The 24,900-nt window shown below is 40.1% G+C and overlaps 1 protein-coding gene across 1 annotated transcript in view; it reads left to right on the forward strand.

Annotated features, from left to right (window-relative positions):
- MYO3B (myosin IIIB) overlaps positions 1 to 24,900 on the forward strand; it is a 476,002-nt gene that overhangs the window by 324,426 nt on the left and 126,676 nt on the right. Inside the window, exons 28-30 of the mRNA XM_043487760.1 lie at positions 16,633 to 16,744; positions 18,150 to 18,312; positions 19,562 to 19,642. Coding sequence (XP_043343695.1) covers positions 16,633 to 16,744; positions 18,150 to 18,312; positions 19,562 to 19,642 — 356 coding nt within the window. The remainder of the gene's footprint in view (positions 1 to 16,632; positions 16,745 to 18,149; positions 18,313 to 19,561; positions 19,643 to 24,900) is intronic.

The raw sequence follows: 24,900 nt of genomic DNA on the forward strand, positions 1-24,900 counted from the left end.
TTTCTTGCTTTCCTTAGTGTCTGCTCTGTGTGCAGCCTCATGAGCTAATTCAGTGATAGGGAAGAACCCATGTAGAAAAAGAAATAGGGAACAGCTATGGAAACAGTATATAAAGAAATAATAAAGGAAAACCAGAAGAAAGAGGCTATGAAGATGTTAGACAGTATCACTGCAGTTGAAAAGACTGCCACCCTAGACTGCTGGATTGGCTGCCCAGTTTATTCTATGAAAATCAGAGGCTAAATTAAAACTCTGTGTTCCTGCTTGGAGAGTCCTTAAAACAAATTTCCAGTGAACTGGCTTCTGTTGGATAATAACAATGAAGTAGCAGAGAGAAAAAATAATGAAGAAAATAATGAACAAAGGGAAGAAGAGGAGGAGTATGAAATGAAACCTCCTGGCACAGAGATGGCAAATGAGCGCCACTTCGGTCTCCAGCCCCAGCTGCAGACCTGGCTTTTCAGTCAAGGCACATTTCCTACAGAGCCCAGATGGGGCTTTGTCGTTCCCTTTAATATAGTGCTCTTGCAAACCACTGCACAGTCCATCAACTGACCTCTCAGTCATTCTTGTTCTAGTGTGTTCTGTTCACTTTATGGTACGTATCAGCCCAACCCTAAAAACCATGTTTTAGGGATGACTCAGAGGAAAGATTGCTAGCTGATTTGTCATAGACATTTGAGTTGGGGAGGAGAAAAATGCATTTTTGTCAAAGAAAGGAAGAGAAGAAAGGGGAGAGGGACATTTATTGACCATCTGCTTAAGGCAGACTTCCTGTCAGTGCTTTACATATGCATCCTACATTTACCATTAGCCCCCCAAATAGATGAAATTATTCCAGTTTTACAGATGAGGAAACTGGTTAAAGTCATCACACAGATACTGTATGGTACAGTCAGGACGTGAAATGAGAATCAGTCTGGTTTCAAAGCCCATCCTTAAAATACATAAATGACACAGTTGAACACATCCAAATAACGATTTGCAAAGTCAGTAGAATTCAGGCAGAAAAAAAAAAAAAACATTAATAATTTTACTAGTGGTGAAATAGAATGATCAGTTTAAATTTTAACTTTCTATTACAAATTAATTTGTGAATAAGCTAAGACACAATCTCTAATTCTGTTCTTTTTTCTTTAGAAAGCCTCCCATTTAGAGCTTATGAGGAGACAGCAACAGCATCAGAAACATTTATTAAGCACCTATTGTGTGCACCAAGTGCTGTAGTAATACTGAATTAGAATTTACAGTCTCAGGACTTCCACAGTCTAGTAACACAGATCAATGTGACTTTTTATCGCAAGGCCAAATTTGAAGAGTCTTCCTAAGGATATAATGGGTATAATGACTTTTTTTGGGGGTAGCAGATGGTGGCCAGCTGTTCTCTCTTTATTAAAGGCCAAACATGAAGGGAAAAAATTAAAATAAAAGGGACTTATGGTAAATATGGGAAAGAAGTTAATAAACTAAATCTGGATTTTTATACACATTAAAGGGAAATGGGCAATTGGGAGTAATTATCAGATTATTCAGGCCAAAATAGCTCAGTTTCCTCTATTATCTACATAATAGAAAATTATTATTATGGATTGACTTGTTCAGATAATTGTCCTGTATTTTGGGTGTCTGAGTAGACAATCTGGGTGGTCACTGATAGAAATTTAGGGTTCCTCAGGGGATATTTTAAAATATGAAAAGAACTGATACTCTTTTGCCATATGACTAAGAATGTTTCTACTTAGATGGAGGAGATACTGATCAAACCTGGCCAAATCAATATTTGACCAGGATTTGGGCCCATTGTGATTAAATCATAACAATTTTTTCTTAATATTTGAAATTTAATTTCAAATTGTAAAAATAGTATATGAATACCTTTTCCTCTAAAACTTTAAAATATTATATGTTAGGCTAAAGTCTTTCTTTCTGCATCTCTAATTCCATTTCCCAGTATCTGCATTATGTCTCTCCTCTAGAGTAGCCACTGCTATTTTCAGGGTAGTTTTATCCTTTCAGAATACACACACACAAATTCCAGGAGAGAAACTGATGAGAAAAGAAAAACCCCTAAATTTTCAGCTTAACTTGAATCACACTTTATACCATTTGGCAACTTGCTTTCCTATTTAACAATAGGTATTAGAGATAAATTCATGGTGTTCTGTAGCTCTGATTCCTTTTAGCTTCATTATTGAAATCTGTGACATTTATTTAGCCATTCCTCTCCTTGTGGATATTGACATAGTGTCCAACTGTTTGCCAACAAGGCTCAATAAACAATCCTAAATATTAAACATGTGTGAGAAAGTCTTTAGCGTAGATTTTAAGTGATTGCCCTTTCCAAGAAAAAGTGAAGTGCTCCAGAAGGTCATTTGGGCCTAAAAAAGAAAAAAGATGACAGCTATAGGAGCCAGTTTCTTTCATCAGATAGACTGGATCACCTTAGGCAAGCCACCTGACTTCCATAGGATTCTGTTTCTCCAAATCAGTGATTTTCAATTTTCTCCCACATCAGACTATCCCGGATGGCTAATTTGTTCAAACACAGATTGCTGAGCCCTAGAGTCTCTGCTTCAGTGGGGAGGTATATGTGCAAGTTTCCAGGTGACGCTGCTACTGTAGGAGACTTCCAACTTACCCAAATGTAATAACAATAACCCAGAATTTGTGACAATAGCCGTACTGGGTTAACGTAGACATCAGTTCTAAAATCCCAGGAGTAGTTCTATAGGCCAGAGGACAATTCAACAAAGACTCTATTGGAAGGATTCTTAAAGGGTCATTCAATTCAAGTACATAGCTTAAAACTAGAATTTCTTTGGCAACGTGCTTGGCCTTGTCAGTCTGCTTCCTCCTGAAAAGCTCTGGGTCTGAGAATTTACTCTTTGGCTCCTGAGAGTAAATGTTTTCAGATGTTTGATCACAACCATGTCATTCCTAACCTTGACCAAAACCAGCCTTCAGGAGACTCCTATGCAGCCATCCGAATTCTTCCCTCTGGACGTAAGACAACAATCAGCTGCGTTCTCCACTTAAACTTAAGTCAGCTATTATGGTCCCCTGAGTCAGTGGTTCTCAAATTCTACTGTGTATCAAAATCTCCATAGGAGCTTGTTAAAATAGAGATCTTGAGCCCTGACCCAGAGATTCTGATTTTGTATCTGGAGTCTGGCCCAGGAATCCACATCTTTTATGAAATCTCCACATGGATCTGATGAAGGTGGTCTGACAGTTTAAGGGACTGAGTTCAGGCCACACTACCCCAAACTACAACACGTGGCATATTGAATATTTTCAACTGAAGGAATTTGAGAAATGGTGTCTATAGAAAGGACTTCCTGACTGACCTTCCATGAAGCAAGCCACAGAACTGTCTTGTGTGAGATTTTTCTCTCACCACAGTTAAGAGTTTAGATTTTTCTTGCTCTTTCTAGGTCTATAGTTCTTCCTTGCTAGTTTGTAGCAATTTGAGAGTCCTAAACATCACCTTGGAGAAAGCAATGGCAACCCACTCCAGTACTCTTGTCTGGAAAATCCCATGGATGGAGAAGCCTGGTAGGCTGCAGTCCATGGGGTCACGAAGAGTTGGACATGACTGAGTGACTTCACTTTCACTTTTCACTTTCATGCATTGGAGAAGGAAATGGCAACCCACTCCAGTGTTCTTGCCTGGAGAATCCCAGGGACGGGGGAGCCTGGTAGGCTGACGTCTCTGGGGTTGCACAGAGTCGGACACGACTGCAGTGACTTAGCAGCAGCAGCAAGCATCACCTAACTGAAGCAGAAGATATTAAGAAAAGGTGGCAAGAATACACAGAAGAACTATACAGATAAAATCTTAATGTCCCAGATAATCACGATGGTGTCATCACTCACCTAAAGCCAGACATCTTGGAGTGTGTGAAGTCAAGTGACCCTTAGGAAGCATCACTACGAACAAAGCTAGTGGAGGTGATAGAATTCCCTGAGCTATTTCAAATCCTAAAAGATGATGCTTTGAAAGTGCTGCACTCAATATGCCAGCAAAGGAAAGACTCAGCAGTGGCCACCGGACTGAAAAAGGTTAGTTTTCATTCCAATCCCTAAGAAAGGCAATGCCAAAGAATGTTCAAACTACTGCACAGTTGCACTCATCTCACACACTAGCAAAGTAATGCTCGAAATTCTCTATATGAGGCTTCAACAGTATGTAAAGCAAAAACTTCCAGATGTTCAAGCTGGATTTAGAAAAGGTGGAGGAACCAGAGATCAAATTTCCAACATCTGTTGATCATTGAAAAAGCAAGAGAGTTCCAGAAAAATATCTACTTCTGCTTTATTGACTATGCCAAAGCTGTTGACTGTGTGGATCACAACAAACTGTGGAAAAGTCTTCAAGAGATGGAATACCAGACCACCTAACCTGCCTCCTGAGAAATCTGTATGCAGGTCACGAAGCAATAGTTAGAATCAGACATGGAAAAACAGACTGGTTCCAAATCGGGAAAGGAGTATGACAAGGCTGTATATTGTCACCCTGCTTATTTAACTTATATGCAGAGTACATCATGCGAATGCTGGGCTGGATGAAACACAAGCTGGAATCAGGATTGCTGGGAGAAGTATCAATAACCTCAGCTATGCAGATGACACCACCCTTATGGCAGAAAGTGAAGAGGAACTGAAGAGCCTCTTGATGAAAGTGAAAGAGGAGAGTGGAAAAAAGCTGGCTTAAAACTCAACATTCAGAAAACAAAGATGATGGCATCTGGTCCCATCACTTTATGGCAAATAGATGGGGAAACAGTGACAGATTTTATTTGGGGGGGGGGGCTCTAAAATCACTGCAGATTGTGACTACAGCCATGAAATTAAAAGACACGTGCTCCTTGGAAGAAAAGCTATGAACAACCTAGACAGCATATTGAAAAGCAGAGACATTACTTTGCCCACAAATGTCCATCTAGTCAGAGCTATGGTTTTTCCAGTAGTCATGTATGGATGTGAGAGTTGGACCATAAAGAAGGCTGAACACATAAGAATTGATGCTTTTGAACGGTGGTGTTGGAGAAGACTCTTGAGATCCCTTAGACTGTAAGGAAATCAAACTAGTCAATCCTAAAGGAAATCAATCTTAAATATTCTTTGGAAGGACCGATGCTGAAGCTGAGGCTTCAATACTTTGACCACTTGATGTGAAGAACTGACTCATTGTAAAAGACCCTGATGCTGGGAAAGATTGAAGGCAGGAAGAGAAGGGGATGACAGAGATGAGATGGTTGGATGGCATCACCGACTCAATGGACATGAGTTTGAGCAAACTCTGGGAGTTGGTGATGGACAGGGAAGCCTGGCATGCTGTGGTCCATGGGGTTGCAAAGAGTTAGACATGACTGAGTGGCTGAACTGAACTGAACTGAAGCATCACCTTCTACTGGACTTCAAAGATCTATGAGAATCTTCAAGCTGTGACTAGACTTCCAATGGACTCATCAGTGCTTAACCCCACCTGGACCCTGGAGCCTCCTCAGATGTCCGTCAAAGAAAATTTCCAAGAAGTTTCAGCTGCCTCTTAACCTGTCTCTGAAGTATTTATAAAGAATCTTAGTAACTCACCTCTCAACTCTAGTACCAAATTCTCTTCTCTTCTACCAAAATATCCACCTCAATAGGATGGACAGAGACTTAGTAAAGGCATACTCTATAGGAGGAGAAGAATGAGGACATTGTTAACTGCTCACAAAGAAAAGATAGAATGATTCAGATTATGAAATAGTACTATGGAAACCAATCTCCCCTGACTCAGAGAGAACTACCTTTGGCAGAAGGTAGTTGAGACTCCATCTCTGGAAAGATTTAAATGTAGCTGTCATTATTGCCTGTACATAGAGATCCTTCTGAGGATACGCTCATGGAGAATAATTATGACATAGAGTCAGTTGAGCCATAAACTTTGTTCTTGTACTGTTTTTTTCTTTCTAGTAATTTTAGGATCATTATTAAGCAGCCTGGGAAAGCTACTCTGCACTAGGGACAGACTGTGTACCAGTATTGTAATACCTGTGATATAAGTTCTGTGATGTCTTTTTTTCTTACATCTCTTTTCTACCTTGATACAGAAACTTGCGTTTGGGTGACTTGAATATATTTTAGTTCCACCTCTTGATTTGGCACAAAGAAGCACTAATAGGTCTCAAGTATTACCTGTTTTGGGGCTTCCCAGGTGGCTTAGTGGTAAAGAATTTGCTTGCCAATGCAAAAGATGCAGTAGATGCCAGTTCAATCCCTGAGTCAGGAAGATCTCCTGGAGAAGGAAATGGCAACCCACTCCAGTATTTTTGCCTGGAGAAACCCATGGACAGAGGAGCTTGGGGGGCTATAGACCATGGGATCGCAAAAGTTGAGCATGACTGAATGACTAAGCATGCACATTGTTTTAAAAGTCTGAAGTCGGTAAGATGAAACCCAATATCAGGAATTTGAAACAGATTAACTTGTATGGAAGGAAAGTAAAGAAAACATTGGGTGATGTGGCCAGAGCATAATTAGAGAAAGGTGTATTAACTAAATTATCTGGTTTTCAAAAATTTGAACTGTAATAAAACTTTTGATGTGCTATTTCAATTTTCATTAGTAAATAAATGTATATTATTATATGTAAATGTATATTTATAGTAAATAAATGTATAGAGAAAGAGTTGGTCACCACTGAGCAACTAACACACTGATAGAGAATCTTATTAAAATTTGAAACATATTTGAGTACCTTACCAAAAGACTGTCTTGTGAAAGGTACCCTTGTTAGACCTAGAGAAAATAAACATCCTTATCAATGAAGACAAAGGGACACAAAAAGACAAAGAGCAGAATCTGAACAGACAGGCCTTGCTAAGTTTCTCCCAGTTTACTATACTTAGCTCATCCCCTGTCTTATCACACATTTCCACAGCTCTCCACTCTTCATCACACCCAGCGTAAAAACACTCACATCTAATCATTTCTTCATGTCTTCCTTATGAAGTCTCCTGTGTTACATAAAACTTGTGTGAATAGATTTGAATGCTTTTCTTCTGTGAATCTGGTATGTGAAAGTCTAATTCTCAGACCCTCGACAGGGAGGGACCCTAAGAGAGTCAAAACTTTTTCCTCCCATATAAGACCCTGTTAAATTTTTTGTTTCTCAGTTTGAAGCCCCCAATGTCTTTACCAGTTCCTCAAATAACATGGTTTGAGTTCCCTCACCATCCTGGTTGCTAAAGGCTGCCTGCCAAAATATATCCCCAAATATACTAATGAACCCTCTCTACCCTGATTTGCTATTCTTCATAGTCCTTGTTCCTACTCAAAATGATGTCCTTTGTGTACTTGTTAATGTTTGTTACCCCCACTGGAATGGAAGCTTTGTGAGGGTGGGGAAATGGTCTGCTTTGCTCACTCATGTCATTCCAGCTCTTCCATCAGTATCTGGCACATTAATAGGTCCTAAATGAAGTTTTATTTAATGAACAAATGAGTAGTGCGTGCTCAGTCACTTTAGTCGCGTCTGACTCTTTGCGACCCTATGGACTGTAACCCGCCAGGCTCCTCTATCCATGGGGATTCTCCAGGCAAGCGTACTGGAGTGGGTTGCCATGCCCTCCTCCAGAGGATCTTCCCAACCCAGGGATCAAACCTGCATCTCTTATAACTCCTGCATTACAGGTAGATTTTACCACTAGTGCTGCCTGATAAGCCCAAACAAATGAGTAGAGAGGGGATGAAAAGTCAATTAAATTTAGAAAGTGATGAATAGTAATAACATGGTTATATCAGAGCTCTGGAAGTATACAGAATGAATGACCCATCCTAAAGGAAGTTACTTGTTTAAAGTTTTTTTCTTGAAAAAGGAAAGTAAAATTGTTTGTATAATTAACCTTTTTTAAAATGTCTCACTCTTGACTTAGATAGTGTACATCTTCATTTAGAATATAGATGTTTTGCTTGCCTTTGAGAGCAAAATTCAAACCAGAGCAATGAAAAGCAGAGCTCATTCAGTATAGGTTGGGATTTCAAAAGCATCTTTAAAAGAGGCACATCCTTCTCAAACAACATAAAGATGCAGGAGGAGAATGATTAAGGTAAGAGGTACAGATTAAAAATGTCAGGCATAACATAAATAAGTGATCTCCAATGCTAATACAATTTTTACCTAAATTAGATACTGTTAGTGTTTTTGTTTTTTTTCTCTTCCTTTCCCATTCTAGGCATATGGCTAATCATTAGGAAAAACTAGAAGAATTAAATTCATTATATATATTGTTAGAAGATGTCATTGTCAGAAGACTGTTGAAAACAAGAGGAAAATTTCAGCCACATGAGTAATTAAGGAAATACAAATTAAAACCAGTGAAATACCACTTCATACCTATTTTGGCAGTAATCAGTAAATCTGACAATCTCCAGGGTTGCATGGATAGAGGGCAGCTGGACTCTTGTACTCCACTGTTGAGGCTATAAATTGGTGTGATCACTTTGGAAAATAACTTGATTTTTTCAGTAAGTTCCAAAATGAACCTATTGCACTAACCGGTATTTGCACTTCAGAGGTGGAAGAGTGGCAGTATTTCTGAGCACACTAGACCTTTTAGGATTGGTTGGTAGCACCAGGTCTACCTAGGTATGAGGACTTCCTGCCTCCACTTCCTCATGTGTTTGTGCTCGTTTGGGTCAAAACTCCATAGCCTGAATTTCTCGACTTCTTTCTTCCTCTTGTTTAAAGGTAATTTTCAGAAGATATAATCGTGACTTACATACAGATATAAAAATGAACGTGTTTAAAGAATTTATTTTATCCACATGATATGAGGGAACCAGACAGATGTTATAATCAGTTCAAAGGAAAAGTCAAACCAGCACAGGCTTATATAAAGTAAAGGAATGTTAAGATGAATCATGAATAGGAACACCACTGGTTTTTCCACAGTGGAGAAGAAGTCAATTAAAATTACCACCAGAATGGACAGAATTTATGTATCTATCAGTTACCTACAATTTAGAAAGAGTTGCGAAATAGCTCAAAGAAGATGAACCAGGGCTGGAATCTGATAACCCTGGAGAATATGCTAAAGACAATGTAGTTTTCCATTGAAACAGCAACACCTTACTGATACACTAGTGCAAATAGAGTATTATTTGGATCATGTGTCAAGGAGTGCCTGACAGCTGATTTTTAGATGTAGGTAATAAATACTTCTAAGTCAAGTCCCAATATTCCAGATCACTGTAGACACTCCAGTTAGCTGGAAAGTGCTGGAGGATCAAAGGTCCCTGTTAGAGAGACAATGATACTACCTATGCATATAATAATAGCTAAGAGTAAACACAGGTTGTGAAAGTGAAGTCGCTCAGTCGTGTCCAACTCTTTGCGACTCCATGGACTTTTGCCTACCAGGCTCCTCTATCCATGGGATTTTTCAGGCAAGAATACCGGAGTGGGTTGCCATTTCCTTCTCCAGGAGTTCTTCCCGACCCAGAGATTGAACCTGGGTCTTCCGCATTGTAGGCAGGGAAGTCTCTGGTGGCTCATCTAAACACAGGTTAGATGAGTATAAAGAAGCCTGAACTTGGGATTAGAAGACCTGGCAAAGCCTCAGCTCTAATTCTAAGTTTGTGGCCTTGAAGCCAGTTGCTCTGGCTCTCTGGCTTTCTCCCAGGCATTCTCCTCTAAACAAAGTAAGAATTTTTATTGATGAGTCTAAATTCCCTTCAGGATCTAAATGTTTATTAGATGAGCCAGCTAATCCCCTGCACAGATGGCCCTGCAACAATGCCCAGGCACGGAGAGTTTTGACACAGGACAGGGAAGATCTGTTTGTGAACATGAGGAGGAACAGCTGCATTTGAATGTCCTGGACCCCCAGTGTGTGGTACACAAACCCAACATCTGTGGGAAACTTGGGGAGTTCAGTGACAAAGGGGGAAGAAATGAGAGAGAGGAAAGGAAGTTACTAAAAAACAACCTTCTACCAAACTCATGGGTTTGCGCAAGACTTGCCTCTACCATTAATAGGAAGTTTATTACCACAGTTGGCTCTATCTCCACTCCATGTTTAAATAACAGCAAAAAGGAACTGGGACTATATTAGATTTCACCAGAGAAACCGACTTATAGTATGTGTGTGTATTTATATATACAGATATAGATTTGTCTCTCTCTCAAGGAGAAATTGATTTAAGTAATCAGCTCATGTAGTTGTGGGGGCTGGCAAGTTAGAAATCTGCAGGCTAGAAATTCCAGCAGGAGTTGATATAGTCTTGTGTCCAAAGGCAGCATGGTGATAAAATTCCGTACTTCTCAGGGGACCACAGACTTTTAAGGCTTTCAACTGATTGGATGAGGCTCACTGCATTATGAAGGGTAATATGCTTTACTCAAATATTAACAATATTAAATCTTCTGACTCAGAAATATAATATCTCTCTCCATCTATTTAGGTCTTCTTTAATTTTTCTTAGCTGATGTTTTATGATTTTCAGTGCACAGGTCTTTTTTTTTCTGGAGCTAATTAAACTTTATTAAACAATATTTGAAAAAAAGACCAAAGTTAAAAAAAAAAAAAGGCTGAATCTCCAAATCACCTGTAGACAACAGAAACACTATACACTGTTCCTTTCAGATCTACACTGGCCCTCTACTGTGTAGAACTCTGGCTGTTGTCTTCAAACAAAGACTGAAGAAATGGCATTTATTGTCAGATTTATCACTATTGTATTTCACATTTTTAAATGTTATAAATGATATAGTTTTTCAGTCTCATCTGACTCTTTGCTATGCCATGGACTGCAGCATGACAGGCTTCCCTGTCCCTCACTATCTCCCACTTTGCACAAACTCATGTTGACTGAATCAGTGATGCTATTTAACCATCTCATCTTCTGCTCCCCACTTTTCTTCTGCTTTCAATCTTTCCCAGCATAAGGATCTTTTCCAATGAGTTGGCTCATCAGGTGGCCAAAGTAGTGGAGCTTCAGCTTCAGCACTAATTCTTCCAATGAATATTCAGAGTTGATTTCCTTTAGGATTGACTGGTTTGATCTCCTTGCAGTCCAAGAGACTCTCAAGAGTCTTCTCCAGCACCTCAGTTGTGAAGCATCAATTCTTCAGCGCTCAGCCTTCTTTATGGTCCAACTCTCACATCTGTACATGATTACTGGAAAAACCATAGCTTTGACCATACGGACCATTGTTGGCAAAGTGATGTGTCTGCTTTTTAATATGCTGTCTAGGTTTGTCATAACTTTTCTTTCAAGGAGCAAGCGTCTTTTAATTTCATGGCTGCAGTCACCATCTGCAGTGATTTTGGAGCCCAAGAAAATCAAGTCTGTCACTGTTACCATTTTTCCCCCATCTATTTGCCCCGAAGTGATGGGGCCGGATGCTGTGATCTTGGTTTTGATCTGTAGCCTATAACTTTACTAAATTCACTTATTAGCTCTGGTAGGATTTTTTGTTTGTTTCATAGATTCCATTGGATTTTCTACATAGATAATGTGTCATCTTCAAATTAAGACAGTTCTACTATTCCATTCTTATAGAGATACCTTTTATTTCTTTCTCTTGTTTGCAATGGCTGGAACTTTTACAATGCTGAATAGAAGTGGTAACGATGGACATCCTTTATTTGCTCCTAAACTTAGGGGAATAGTATTCAGTCTTCCACCATTAAATGTGGTGTTAGCTGTAGGGTCTTCATAGATACTTTGTTTTTTCAGATTGAGGAAATTCCCTTGAATTGAGCTTGTTGAAAAGTTTCTTTTTTTTTTTTTTTCAATTAGTGTTGGATGTTGGATTTTGTCAAATCCTTTTCCTCATTTAGTAGGATCATATGTTTTTTCTCCTTTATCTTGTTAACATGACAAAGTTTGTGCGTGTATGCTAAGTCGCTCCAGTCGTGTCCAACTCTTTGTGACCCTGTGGACTATAGTCCACCAGGCTCCTCCTTCCATGGGATTCTCCAGGCAAGAATACTGGAGTGGGCTGCTGTGCCCTCCTCTGACCCAAGGATCAAACCCGCGTCTCTTACATCTACTGCATTGGCAGCAGGTTCTTTACCACTAGGCCCACCTGGGAGGCCCCCAAAGTTGTTTCTGATATTCCCTTATTGTATTTTTAATATTTGTAGAATCTATAGAATATCACTAATCTCATACCTTTGTTTTCTTTCCTTTTCCTAACCTGTATGGCTAAAGGTTTACCAATTTCATTAACCTTCTCAAATAACACCTTTCAATTTCATTCAGTGTCTCTTCTTTATTTCAGTGATTTTTCACTACGGTCTTTATTTCCTTTCTTTTGCTGATTTTGGGTTTTACTTGTTCTTTTCCTAATATATGTTAGAGGCTGAACTCATGTATTTGAGACCATTCTTCTTTTTTGTTATAGGTGTTTAATGGTATACATTTCTAAATACTACTACTTTTGCAGTATCCCACAAATTTTTGACAGATTGTGTTTTCTTATACATTTGATCAATTTGATTTCTCTTTTGATTTCTTCTTTGATACATGGGTTATTTTTTCATAGAAGTCTGTTCATAAATATTTGGGAATTTTCCAGATATCTTGTTGATTTCCAATTTAATTCGGCTATGAACAGAGAATGTACCTTGTGTGACTAAGTCATAGGTTTTTTTTGCCCAGAATATAGCGTATTGTGGTAGGTGTTTCATACGTAATTGAAAAGAAAATGTGTTCTATTATTTTTAGCTGGAATTTTCTATAAATGTCGGTTAGGTTAGGTTGGTTATTCAAACCTTCCATATCCTTGATGATTTTTTTTTTTGGTCTACTTGTCCTACCAATTATTGGAAGAGGGTACTGAATTCTCTGACTATAATTGTGTACTATTAACAAGACACAATTAACAACATTAGCACCTGTGGCATTAATACTTTTAGGCTCATGTATTTTCAAGCTATGTTTTTAAGTGAAAAAATGCTTAGAATTTTTAGTTTTTTTGATGAGTTGACCTATTTATCACTATGAAATAAACTTCTTTATCCCTCATAATATTTATTTGCTCTGAAATCTACTTTGTTTATATTAATATAACCAGTCCAGTTTTAATTTGACTAGTATTAGTATGGTATGTCTTTTTCTTTTACTTTTAACTTATTTTATATTTGTGCATTTTTTGATAAGAGTTGATGATTCAGAGAGATTCTTTGCAGTGGTTTAAAGATATGGCCACAAATTGCATGATACTTAAATCCCTTTAAGAGGTAAAACTTAAATTCTCTCATTAAATGTAATCTGGACTTAGTGACTTGCTTCTTATGAGTAGAAGAATATGGAAGAAGTGATGGTGTATCACATCTAAGCCTCAGTCATAAAAGGCATTACAGATTCCTTCTTGCTTTTTCTCTTGGATCCCTTGTTCTGGTGAAACCACCTTCTGTTACGAAGATACTGAAATAGTCATCTGAAGAGGCCTATGTAGCATGGAACTGAGAAGCATCCTGTCAATAGACAGAAAGAAACTAAGGCTTTTTACCATTAGCCTTGTGATGGCACCATCTTAAAAATAGATACTCAAGCCTTTAGATGACTGAAGCCCTGGCCAACATCTTGACTGTAATCTCATGTAAGACCCTGAGCCAGAAATGCCCAGATAAGCTGCTCCTAAATTCCTGACCCTCACAAACTGTTAGACAGTAAATGGCTGCTCTTTAACCCATTAAGTTTCGAAGTTATTTGTTATGTAGTAACTGGTACATCTAGTTTAACTAGCTTAAAAACTCTTCCTTGAAAAATTTGTATTTCATACAATAAAACATTTTAGGCAGAAAACTAACATTTTTAGATAGAGATATTTTTCAACTGGATATTTACTCTTTTAATAACTTATATGTTTTAATAAGATAAGATCTTGTAAAATTTATCACTTTCCATAGAGCTCTGAAATAGGGAAGGGCTCTTAGGTCGTTGGAGGGCCAACAGGAACTATGTGGAACCCTTGGTACTATGTGCAATATGTTGTATCAAGAGCATTTTCCTGAGAAAAAATGTTTATAGCTTTTACCAGATTTTCATAGAGTCTTCCACCACCCTCCCCCCCACCAAAGAGTTAAGAACCACTTATCTGGTTCCCATTGCTCCCTGTGAAAATTCAGATACAAGTGACTTACCTATGGTTAGAGATGAAAGACCTTCTCACTCTTAACTCAAGGCTCAAACTCCAATCTGAGAGATGAATTCTACCGATCAGAGATAGCTCAGGGCAGAACTGGTGAACAGCTCAGGATAGAACTTGTGAATAGAGAGATAGAACTGATCTTTATAATGTTCTCAAGTACTCAGACCCTCAAGACAAATCTTTACATGTATTATTTTGCTGTTGCATTGTCTCCTGCTTATTTAACTCATCAAGTTGCTTCAAGAAGGGGGTGGAATGGATCTCGAAAAGATGTCCCCTTGGTGGCAGACCTGTTATCTTTGTACCTTTCATTTCATTTTTGCCCTTATATTGAAGTGTTGAAGCATAGAGAAGCTCAGTCGAAGTGCTTGTTTGTCTTTTTTGTTTTTAACCGTATTATCTGTTAGAATACTCTGTGGAGAAAACACACTGTACTCATACTTCTCTGACCTGACTACTGTAGACATATCACTTAAATGCTTCCTTAATGTTTTTTGAAATTGTCACATCTTGACAGTACTGTTATCCATCTCTTTCTGAACTAAAAACTATATATGAATGTTATTATCATAATAAGAGATTTGAAGTGCTAAAAATCAAAGTTAATTTCTAATATTTATATTAATTCAAGATATATTCTGCCTATTTAGAAATTGCTAAGAAGCATCCATGGATGCCCCCAAAACAAGGATAAATCCTTGAATGGATAGTTAGAACATATCTTGTAATCTCACATACTGCATAGTCCTGGTCATTCATTAGATTCTCTTTAAATGTTTCATCACCAAGAGTATTGAGCAATCATCCTAAGCAAGCCTGTCTGATTAAGGCCAAGGAAGCCCTTAATCATATTATAAACATATAATCATGCCATATGTTATTTATAGCATATAGTCCATTTTATAAATGGCCAGGACTAAAGGAAAAGAAAGTAGGGAAGTCTTGCTTTTATCAATGACTTTTACATCTTAAGCTATCTGTACTTTACCTGTCCCAAAACATTCACCCCATAGAGATTTGCCATCTATTTCTACCATCCCCATGCACTCTAGTACACAATCTTTTTGTTTTAGCCAAAGCCAAACCCAAGAACCCATGACTCAAACTACAGTCCTTGAGAAACTAGGGCTAAAGAATATGTGCTGATGCCACGAACTGCCCAGACCTCAGCCTGACCCCTGGCTGTCCCTCCTCCCACTTAGCTCCAGGAACATGTGCTGTGAACAGGCTCCTGGGCTTGGCCAGATGACCTAGCATGGTCCTGGCCACCATTCAGGGGTTCTGAGAGAAAACTGCTTCTCTTCCTCAAAGGTGGAAACAGAGACTCAGAGTCTTAGAAACATTCTCAGAATCTCTGAATGCAAATGTTTTCAGCAAAATCAGCGTTCGATCCTAACTTGTAAAACAATCTTGTAAGCATAAAGATAAAGTTAAATGGCTCAAGTGCTAATCAAGTATGTTTATCTTTCCATAAACAGAAAGCATGGGAATATTTGGTAAGAGGAAAGGACATATTTTTTATTTTGGTGATTTTCTTAAAAAGTGAAAATGGCTCTACATTTTAAAGCAATTCTAAAATAACAGATCACCCTTGTCCGAGGAATGATAGGAAAATCCTCTGACAAAGAAATACTTCCAAGTGGTTGAATTTAATTACAGACGGCAACAAGGAGCAGAGGAAAGATGCTTGAAAGTTTTTAAAAGAAAAGCTAAAGTAAAGTTTTCTAAAAAGATAATATATTCAACATCATGTACATATATATGCATATACATGTACATAGACATACCTACGGACATATACATATACAAGCTTACATATATATATATATATACACACACACACACACACACACACACATATATAAAATTTGGTCATGTTCTTTGAATCTACCCAGAAACTCTTTCATCTGAAAGTATGGAAGTTTATTAAAATGAGTAATTTAGGAAGACAAATGTGGTTTTGGTGGTTGTCTCAAGAAAACATACCCACTTTTTACCTTGAGAGAGACATAGAGCTTAACAGACAAAATCAGTAGTGTCAGGCTGTGATCATTTTTGCTATCTACACATTGCTTCAGATGGAATTTTCAAAGCAGAGCCAAAATTCATACAGTGAGATGACAAATTATTTTTAAAAGAGTAATACATTTAAAATGATAACTTTTGCTGGGAGAGCTGTCTAAACTTCAGTTTTTTAAAGGATTAGATACTTTGATTTTGCATGTAAAAGATGCCACGTATGCTTTGAATATGAATTACAAGCAACGCTAAAAGGAAAATACACATAGCAGAAAATATGAAAGTAGATAAGAGCCAATAAGCATGAATTGTGTATCTTCCACTACCTAGTACACTATTATTTATGCTCAACAAATATTTGATATTAAAAAAACAAGACATGTCAATGGGCCCAGAGCAACTCTATGATACTGAATCAAATGGTGACTAAAAATGCTTTATTTCACTGTTCTATTTTGTAGGTATTATTACTTGGCATTCAGAGCACATCAAACACCTCTTGCTAGCAAAGAGAGTTGCATCGCTATCTTGGAAAAGTCCAGATTAGATCACTGGCTGCTGGGAAAAACAAAGGTAGTTCTTTCTTTGTTGTTTAGATTGTCACTTGAGATACTCTGCTGTGTACCTCGGTCTCTTATCAGTGATTTGAATAGCTCTGTAAGTTTTGTAACTTACCAAACAAGACCCCAACCTAACAGTGATCTTTGCTGGTCTTGGGTCTGGAGTCCTAGGACCTCAGGGGCCAAAAGAGGAGAGTTTGCTTCCTGTTCTGCATATAGTTTGAGAACCATTTAACATTTCTAGAATGAGATTTTTGAGCTCATTTTTAAATGTCCTTTTTTTCAGTGCTGCTTATTCCAGCACTGCAGGCAAATACACAAATCATGTTAATGACAACAATGAGTATCTTTTATACTCTTGTCCTTTTTTCATTAGACTCGCGTTGTTTACTGCCCACTCTGATTAGTAGTCTCATCACATCTAGCTTTTAATTTAGGGAAACATCATATTCCTGCAAGATTCCAGGTTTTAGTGGTCCACTCTGAATTGCCCTACAATGCCAGCCTTAGCCTGATTGTGGATGGCAGTGCTGCTGCTTTTCGGCAGAAATTAGATCACTGTGGCCCATTCAAGTCCCATTCCCTCAGAACTTCTGTCGGCCCTGGTCAGTTTTTCTGGTTTAACACCTCTATCAGAGCTGAGGGGGAAAAGATCAAGCTGAGAAAATGGAACTCATGGCAGAACTGAGGCCAGCCTGGAGAACATTTAGGATCTCCTAAAACCCTGTTAACTTCATCGTCTGTGTATATTAATAGTCCCACATTGGCTCAACCTTACAAGGGGAATTAATTATATTTGCTTCCAAGAAATCAGTAATGTTAGCATAAATCAAGTCACTGTAAACTTTATTTAGATGATGTTTTAATATTTATGTTAATTTGTTGGAGCAGAGTGAATTTCTGTGTGGGAGTCTGTTATTGTTGTTTAGTCGTTCAGTCATGTCTGACTCTTTTGCGACCCCATGAACTGTAGTCCACCACGCTCCTCTGTCCATGGGATTTCCCAGGCAAGAATACTGGAGTGGGTTGCTGTTTCCTTCTCCAGGGAATCTTCCTAACCCAGAGATCGAACCTGCATCTCCTGTATGGGGAGGTGGTTTCTTTACCACTGAAGAATCATTGGCAGGATTTATCTCAACCTGGTGGCTCCGACAGTAAAGAATGCAGTAAAGAATCTGCAATGTAGGAAATCCAGTTTTGATCCTTGGGTGAGGAAGATCTCCTGGAGAAAGGAATGGCTACCCACTCCAGTGTTCTTGCCTGGAGAATCCCATGGACAGAGGAGTCTGGTGGGCTACAGTCCATGCGGTAGCGAAGAGTTAGATACAGCTGAGCAACTAACACACTTCTTTACCCCTGAGCACCAGAGGAGCTCTTGGGAGCCTACATGTAATGCTAAAACTGATGTCTTATTTCAGGTTTTTCTCAAGTATTATCATGTCGAGCAGTTAAATTTGCTGCTGAGGGAAGTCATAGGCAGAGTGGTTGTGCTGCAGGCCTATGCCAAGGGCTGGCTGGGAGCCAGGAGATACAGAAGAGTCAGAGAGAAGAGAGAGAAGGGGGCTGTTGCCATCCAGTCAGGTAAACAGCCCTGAATCTTGGCGTTTCATTAAGTGCTTGAGGGCATTCACCTTTTGTTCTTCCCAGTGGTTCCTTTTCTTCCCTCCCTCCTGCCTTCAGCAAATATTTATCAAGTATCTACTGCAGGCTAGGCCTTGTGTTTGGTGCTGGGGGTATAGCTGTGAGCAAGACTGCCAGTCTCTGACCTCCAGATAAGCAAACAAGCCATCCCTACCCATGGCAAGAAGAGGCAGTAGCAGTGGATGGATGTGAAACGCAAATCACATAGACATGTGCCCCAGCTCCCAGTTGACCCACCTCATACACACTTCATGTCCATTACCAGGTTTTCAGCATCAGAATTGCTACTGTCTGTCACATCCAGGAGGCTTTTCTAGCTCAGACAGAGCTTGTAAACCTTGGCAGCTAATCACTAGGCTCTGTCATATGCCCAAGCCCTGTCAGTGCCTCTTGGCATACACATCTGTCATTTGTGTCACAAATAGCATCTGAGTCCCTGTGCTACTGCAGCAGATGATTTCCTTTGTGTTCTTGTAACCTAGAATCATAACGTCCACTTGGACTTCATGACCTCATTCAGTGACATGGAGAGCTATAGCACTCAGGGAGGAAGTGGAAAGGAGAGCTGGTCATGCTCCTGGTAGCAGTTCAGTGCCTGGTACTCTGAAGGACTCAACACCCTGCCCCCCGCCCCTTGTTCCCTTTCTCTTCTCTTCATTCATTTCCCATGCATTTTCCCTTTCCGTCACGCATTCCTTCCCTGAACGCAGTTCTATATATAGTCCCCCCTCCACAAATGCAAATGTGATGCTACTAATCATTATTATTTATTTTTCTCTCCTTCAACTTTCATGTTTTATACCTTTCTCCCAATAAAAATACAGAGTGAGTCAGGTCATTCCAGTCCTCTCCTACCCCTCAAGTCCTAAAGGCAGAGCTTCCTCCATGGACTGGAATGACAGGGACCCACCTCACCTGGACAGGGCTCCAAGTGATTCATAAGTGGAATCCAGAGGTTGTGGAAATTCACTGCCTGAACCAAAATGACTCCTTCTCAAAGCATCTTGGAGGCCGAGCTGAGAGTACATAGAGGCCCCACCATCACTCACGTAGCTCTGCTTATTTTGTTCAGTGAGAAAGCAGTGGGGAGGAGGAGAGGGGTAGAGGATTGGAGGGAAACAGCTTATATCAATTCTCTGGCACGTTCTTAAATTAATGTCATTCCTAGCACATGGTTTTATATTTTTAGCCTGGAGAGGATATGATGCTCGGAGGAAATTTAAGAAAATAAGCAACAGAAGGAGTGAGTCTGCTGTTCATATTCACGCAGGTAATTAAAACATCATTTTCATAGTATCCACTTGGAAATCTTCTGTGATTAAGTTCATATGAGTTTCAAAAAGCTGAAAGGTTAATAATTCAGGAGCACTGGAAGAGGAGTCAAGAGTTCTGGTAGGGTCTAGCGTTTGTTCTGATTCACCCCTCTCCATGTGATGATTGAGAGCACTGGCCGCATGCCATACCTTGGCTAAGAATGCTCCAAGTAGGTTCTCTTGTATTCCCAGTTTTATAGAGGGGGAAGACAAGGCACAGAGAAGTGAAATAACTTGTCCATAGTCACACAGCTGGTCAGAGGCCGAGTCAGCACTCATTCACAGACAGTTTGGATAGAGTCCATTTTACATACTGCCAACTGAGCAATTCCCTTCCTCTCCTGGAGTCACTTGTCTGCAAACAAGAGCATTGGCTAGAAAGGTCTGAAAGGTCTTCCAAACTTGGAATTCTCTAACTATATGCTCAGCCTGTCTCTTCATAGCACAGAGATAGGAATAACTCAGGTACTTGCCTGGCAAACTGTGTTTCCCACACCCAGGCCTGTGTGTGACTTCAGTGGTCCTCTGGGCCCCATGGGGTTAACATGCAGCAGCTCAGCTTGTAGCTGCCTGAGCACTTCAAGCTCTGGATCCCGGGTCACTCTGCTCTTCTACAAAGGGCAATATCTGCAGGAGTTGTGGGGCTCAGCTCCCTCTGTCTTTTGAAGCTGCATGTGCCTAATTGAGGCTTTGGAAGAGATGGGCCCCAGAGCACATACACCCAGGCTCTGAGAACACAAGATATCAGAGACAGAACGAGAGAGAAGTGACCAGGCCAATGGATTCTGCAGCAGAGAGAGAGAGAGGGTTTCAGATACTGCCAAAGCCTAATGTATATTTTCAAATATAAACTTTGAGCTTATCTATTGTTGATTCCCTTATCATAAAGTATGTAGGATCATAAATCAAATTTTCCCTCTCTGAAAATCATCTTTAGATGGCTCCCTTTTGGACTCTGTTATTGCCACATGAACATGCATAAGAACAGACGGGTGAGTGGCTCCATTATATCAGGACACTCGGCTGCATCTTTTCAGCGCAGCACCTGTGGGGTGGGTACACTATGAAGGGTCCTTTTGTTTCGTGGGACTAGAGAGAACACGTTTCTTTAAGTAGCTTCTGTTTTTTTAAACCTTGGAAACAACCTCCTTCTTAGCCTAGCAGCTAGTGTCCCACATATCAAGTGATATTGGGAGCTTCCAAGTCCCCATGGGCTTGGGCGGGCATGTAGTTATTGAGGGTGGTGCTGACACCACCTCACCCTCTTGGCAGGAGAGAGTGACAGCCAGAGCAAAGGCGGGCAATGTCTCGTTGCCCTTCAGCCAGCATCACGGACAGGAGTTGAGGGGCTGGTTTTGTGTCAGTGGTAAAGATACTCAGATAGGGTAACGACATTTGCAATTTTATGGGCAGATTACTTTTACTTGGAAATGTTTTCGTTATCTTTCGATTCAAAGGCGGTGTTGATCTAAAAGCAAGGCAGCTATTCCGATGTCTGTGTTTTGGGGTGTGCTCTTCCTAAAGTATAATCCTCTCATTACAAGCTCTTCATGTCCCTGGGACATTTCAAGTAGAACAAACCCCAAATATAGGGGTACTCTTACTTTTGAATCCTGCAGAAGTGGCTTCGGGATGCTATCACAGTACAACATTTTCTGGATATTTTCTAAGGTTATTCTCTAATTTATTATTTTTTCAACAAATCATTTCATTTGAAATGTAGACTCTGCAATGTGTTTGGTTTATATTTCAAGTTCTGGCCTATTGTCTTTTTTTTTTTTTTAAATCATGCTGCAACGCTCTGTTATATAGTTTTTGAAAGAATAGCCCTTGAAATTTAGGAAGCATTTGGCCTACATGTTGCTACAGAGCGGCGCATATTGAAATTTGTTTTCCTTTCATCTCCTTCCCAATAAAAGCAGCCGCTCGGCTTATCCCTTTAGCTTCCTCAGAACTTCCTTTCAGAATTCCCGATCTATTACGGCACATTCACATACCAGAAACAAGATGCCTTTTCATGCTGTCAACCTTTTTCATCTGAAATGTAAATTAATTCTTGCTGGTATGCCTTGACAGAGATCAAAGTCAGGGTATTAACCTTCCCGGGCTTTCTCCAGGAATCTGTCCCCAGGACAGGGCTGCGGCTGTTAGGAGGCCTGTGTCCGTGTTAGGGGCCCTCCGCCAGGCGGTACTTGGCCTGGGCACCACCATCTCCAAGTCCCAGGGTTTTTTTGGAAATGACTCCATCAGTACTTTAAATCAGGTGAGCTATGATCTGCCGGGCTAGACTTGGGAGAGACGAGCCTGCTCGTTTGAACTGTGGGCCGTTCGCTCAGATTCCCGGAGCTGTTCAAGTGGTTCTGATGGCGAGTGATCTCAGCGGGCGTGATCGAGGGAGGGACAGGGCTCCAGACTGGAAACCTCTCCCTTTGCTCCCTGGTATTTTCCTGCCTGTCAGTCTTTGAGGTAGGCCACATTTGCATTTTCAAAATAAACAGATGCCTTTCAAATGCATGAGCTGGTGGTCTGAAGCTCTCTGTGGGCCTGAACCGTTCACCAGCCAGTGAGCAATGCTGGAAAAGAAAACAAACGGGGAAACATGCTAGGCACACGCACACGCATTTCCCGTGTGCAGAACGTTGTGCCGGCAATAAAGGGCCATTGTGAGATGTGGGTTCACAGGGAGAGAGCCTGCTGAGGATCTGGGCAAAAGTAGCCTTCCTCGGTTTCTTTTTTCAGGGAGAGGGAAACAGCTTCAAATGTCACCTTGGAGAGAAGTGGCAAGCTTTATTGTGTTTTTATTTTTGATTAATGCTGATAATAGGCTCTTGCTATGGGGAAACATAATAAAACAGTTTAAAATATGTACTTTTTTAATCAGAAAAATAATTGCAAACATATTCCTGTTTGGATAGATGGGGTAGTCTAAGTAAAAACTAATAGTTGTCACCCCCTCACGAATGTATTGTTTTTTTTTCTTAATGAATTCTTAAGTTTCAGAGAATGGATATAACTAGATTTTGTCAAATAACATTGCATACATTCCACAGTAAATACTACCAAAACAAAAAACCTGCAGGGAATTTTTTTTAAAAGATCTACAATGTCTCATTCTCTAAGTTTTTGACAGCACAATTTTTAAAAATTACCCCTCTGACTCAAGGTCTGTTTTTTAAGCAAGAGCAAAGTGCCAGGCTCCTCATCTCACAGGGGAGAAGCCCTCAGTGACAGCCCAAGAGACTGGGAAGGAACTTCAAAGGGTGTCTCCAGGAGGAGCTGGTTCTCGCAGCCTCTCTTCCCCTCTTTCCCCCAGCCCTCCAGGAGCAGGAAGAGCCCATTGGTTTATAACACTTTCTCATCTAATTGCTTCAGTGCTTTGGAAATTGTTTTCTCTTTCTCTCTGTTATCTGATCAGCTTCCTACTTACTCCCCTCCTTGGTCTTACAAGGGATAACAGCACTAAAATCTATTGCCATTCCTCCTTCTAATGCCCTCTGAGGGGAGTGGTTTTTGGAACGGCATCCTCAGTCCTGCCAAGGGTGAGAGGCCCTCTTCCTTGAGCCTGTGAGCAGGCATTTTAAACCAGCTGCAGCTGGAACCCTGGGCGCATCATGTGACACCAGCCAATGGGAATTGCTTTAAATGCAGTTTCCAAAGAGGAAAGCAAGCACAGAATCCAGACAGGCTCTCCCCCTTCTCCAGGTTAACTTCTTTTAAAAGTCTGACCCCACATCATGACAGAACCAAGTTTTAATACTTAAAACGCCTGAACTTTTAAACCTCTCTCAGGGTAAGCCTTCCTCCTAGTCTTTTCTAATTTTGAAAGGCTGATTCCTTTAGCATTGTTGGTGGGTTGGCAATGACTGGGTTGTTGCAATAATTTCCTAGAACTAGATTTCCAGAAATATACCTAGGTGCACAGAACAACTATATTTTAAATTAGGAAATTTCTTTATTTCATTCACTTATTCAACTACTGTTTAAGTAACTGCTTTATGCTGGAGTTACTCTCAAGGTGAACAATGGGATTTAGTTTGGGGCTTCAGATTTTTCATCTTCAACACAGAGGATTAAAAAACATGCTTCCCTCAAATGGACACTGTTTGTATAATCAAGTACTCTATGTTATGTCAGCACTCCTTTGAAGGGAATTCTGTTAAACACCAAAGAGTCAAAATCATTATAATATATAGCTGAGGATATACTTTGAAATGGGTTCCCCTGGTACCTTAGTAGTAAAGAATCTGCCTGCCAATGCAGGATACATGGGTTCAATCCCTGGATCAGGAAAATCCCCCAGAGAAGGAAATGCCAACCCACTCCAGTATTCTTGCTTGGGAAATCCCATGGACAGAAGGTCCTGGTGGGCTACAATCCATGGGGTTGCAAAAGAGTCAGACACAACTTAGCGACTAAACAACCAACAACAATACATTGAAATGGCCCATGCTTCTTGAAGGTAAAAATGATTAGGCAGATGTTTTTCAGTTTGATGAATCTGTGCATAAGCACGTTGTTGATCGCAAGTCAAACAGTAGAGGAAAGTCAAATGAATGTACCCAGTGAGGGAGAATATCCATTTTGGACACATAGGAGGAAAACAAGCATGCTCCTTTATGCATCTCTATCATTCCTTCCTATTCCATTGTTTCTTCACTCATTCTGTTTCTGTCTTTTGGAAATATTCCTGGTCGTTTTGTACAAAAAATGTGATTTCTCAAAATGTGACAGAAGAAAAGTTCCAAACTCTTTTTGGCAGGGTCCAGCTGCCTCTCCATTCCTGGTATTTCAGGCCATTTCCACACAAGAGTAAAACAACATCTAGGAGAAGGAATTAACTGGCACACCTGAGCTAGAGATGAACGGAGAGCTCACGCTTGCTCCGCTGTCTTCCAAAGCTCTGATTAACTGAAGGAAGGTGCCTTTCAGGCTATGTGAGGGTCCTGCAGAGTCCACTTGCACTGTTCGGCCTTCTCTGACTCTCTGTAAGTAAAGGTCTGTGACTGGTTTCTGACAACCACAGGCATAACTTCTTAGAGAAGGAGAATGTTTGGGGGGTTAAGGATTGTGATTTACTTTGGGAAAATGTGCCTTGTCTGTGAGCTGGGTCAGGACATACAGAGAGCTCCAGAAACATGGCTTCAGGGAAGTGGTGTATAGCAGAGACAGGTCTGGCCTTAGCCTCGAGGTTTCTGTCAAGAAATGGGCTCTGCCA

This window comes from Cervus canadensis, chromosome 15, assembly GCF_019320065.1.
Source record: "Cervus canadensis isolate Bull #8, Minnesota chromosome 15, ASM1932006v1, whole genome shotgun sequence".
NCBI lineage: Eukaryota > Metazoa > Chordata > Mammalia > Artiodactyla > Cervidae > Cervus > Cervus canadensis.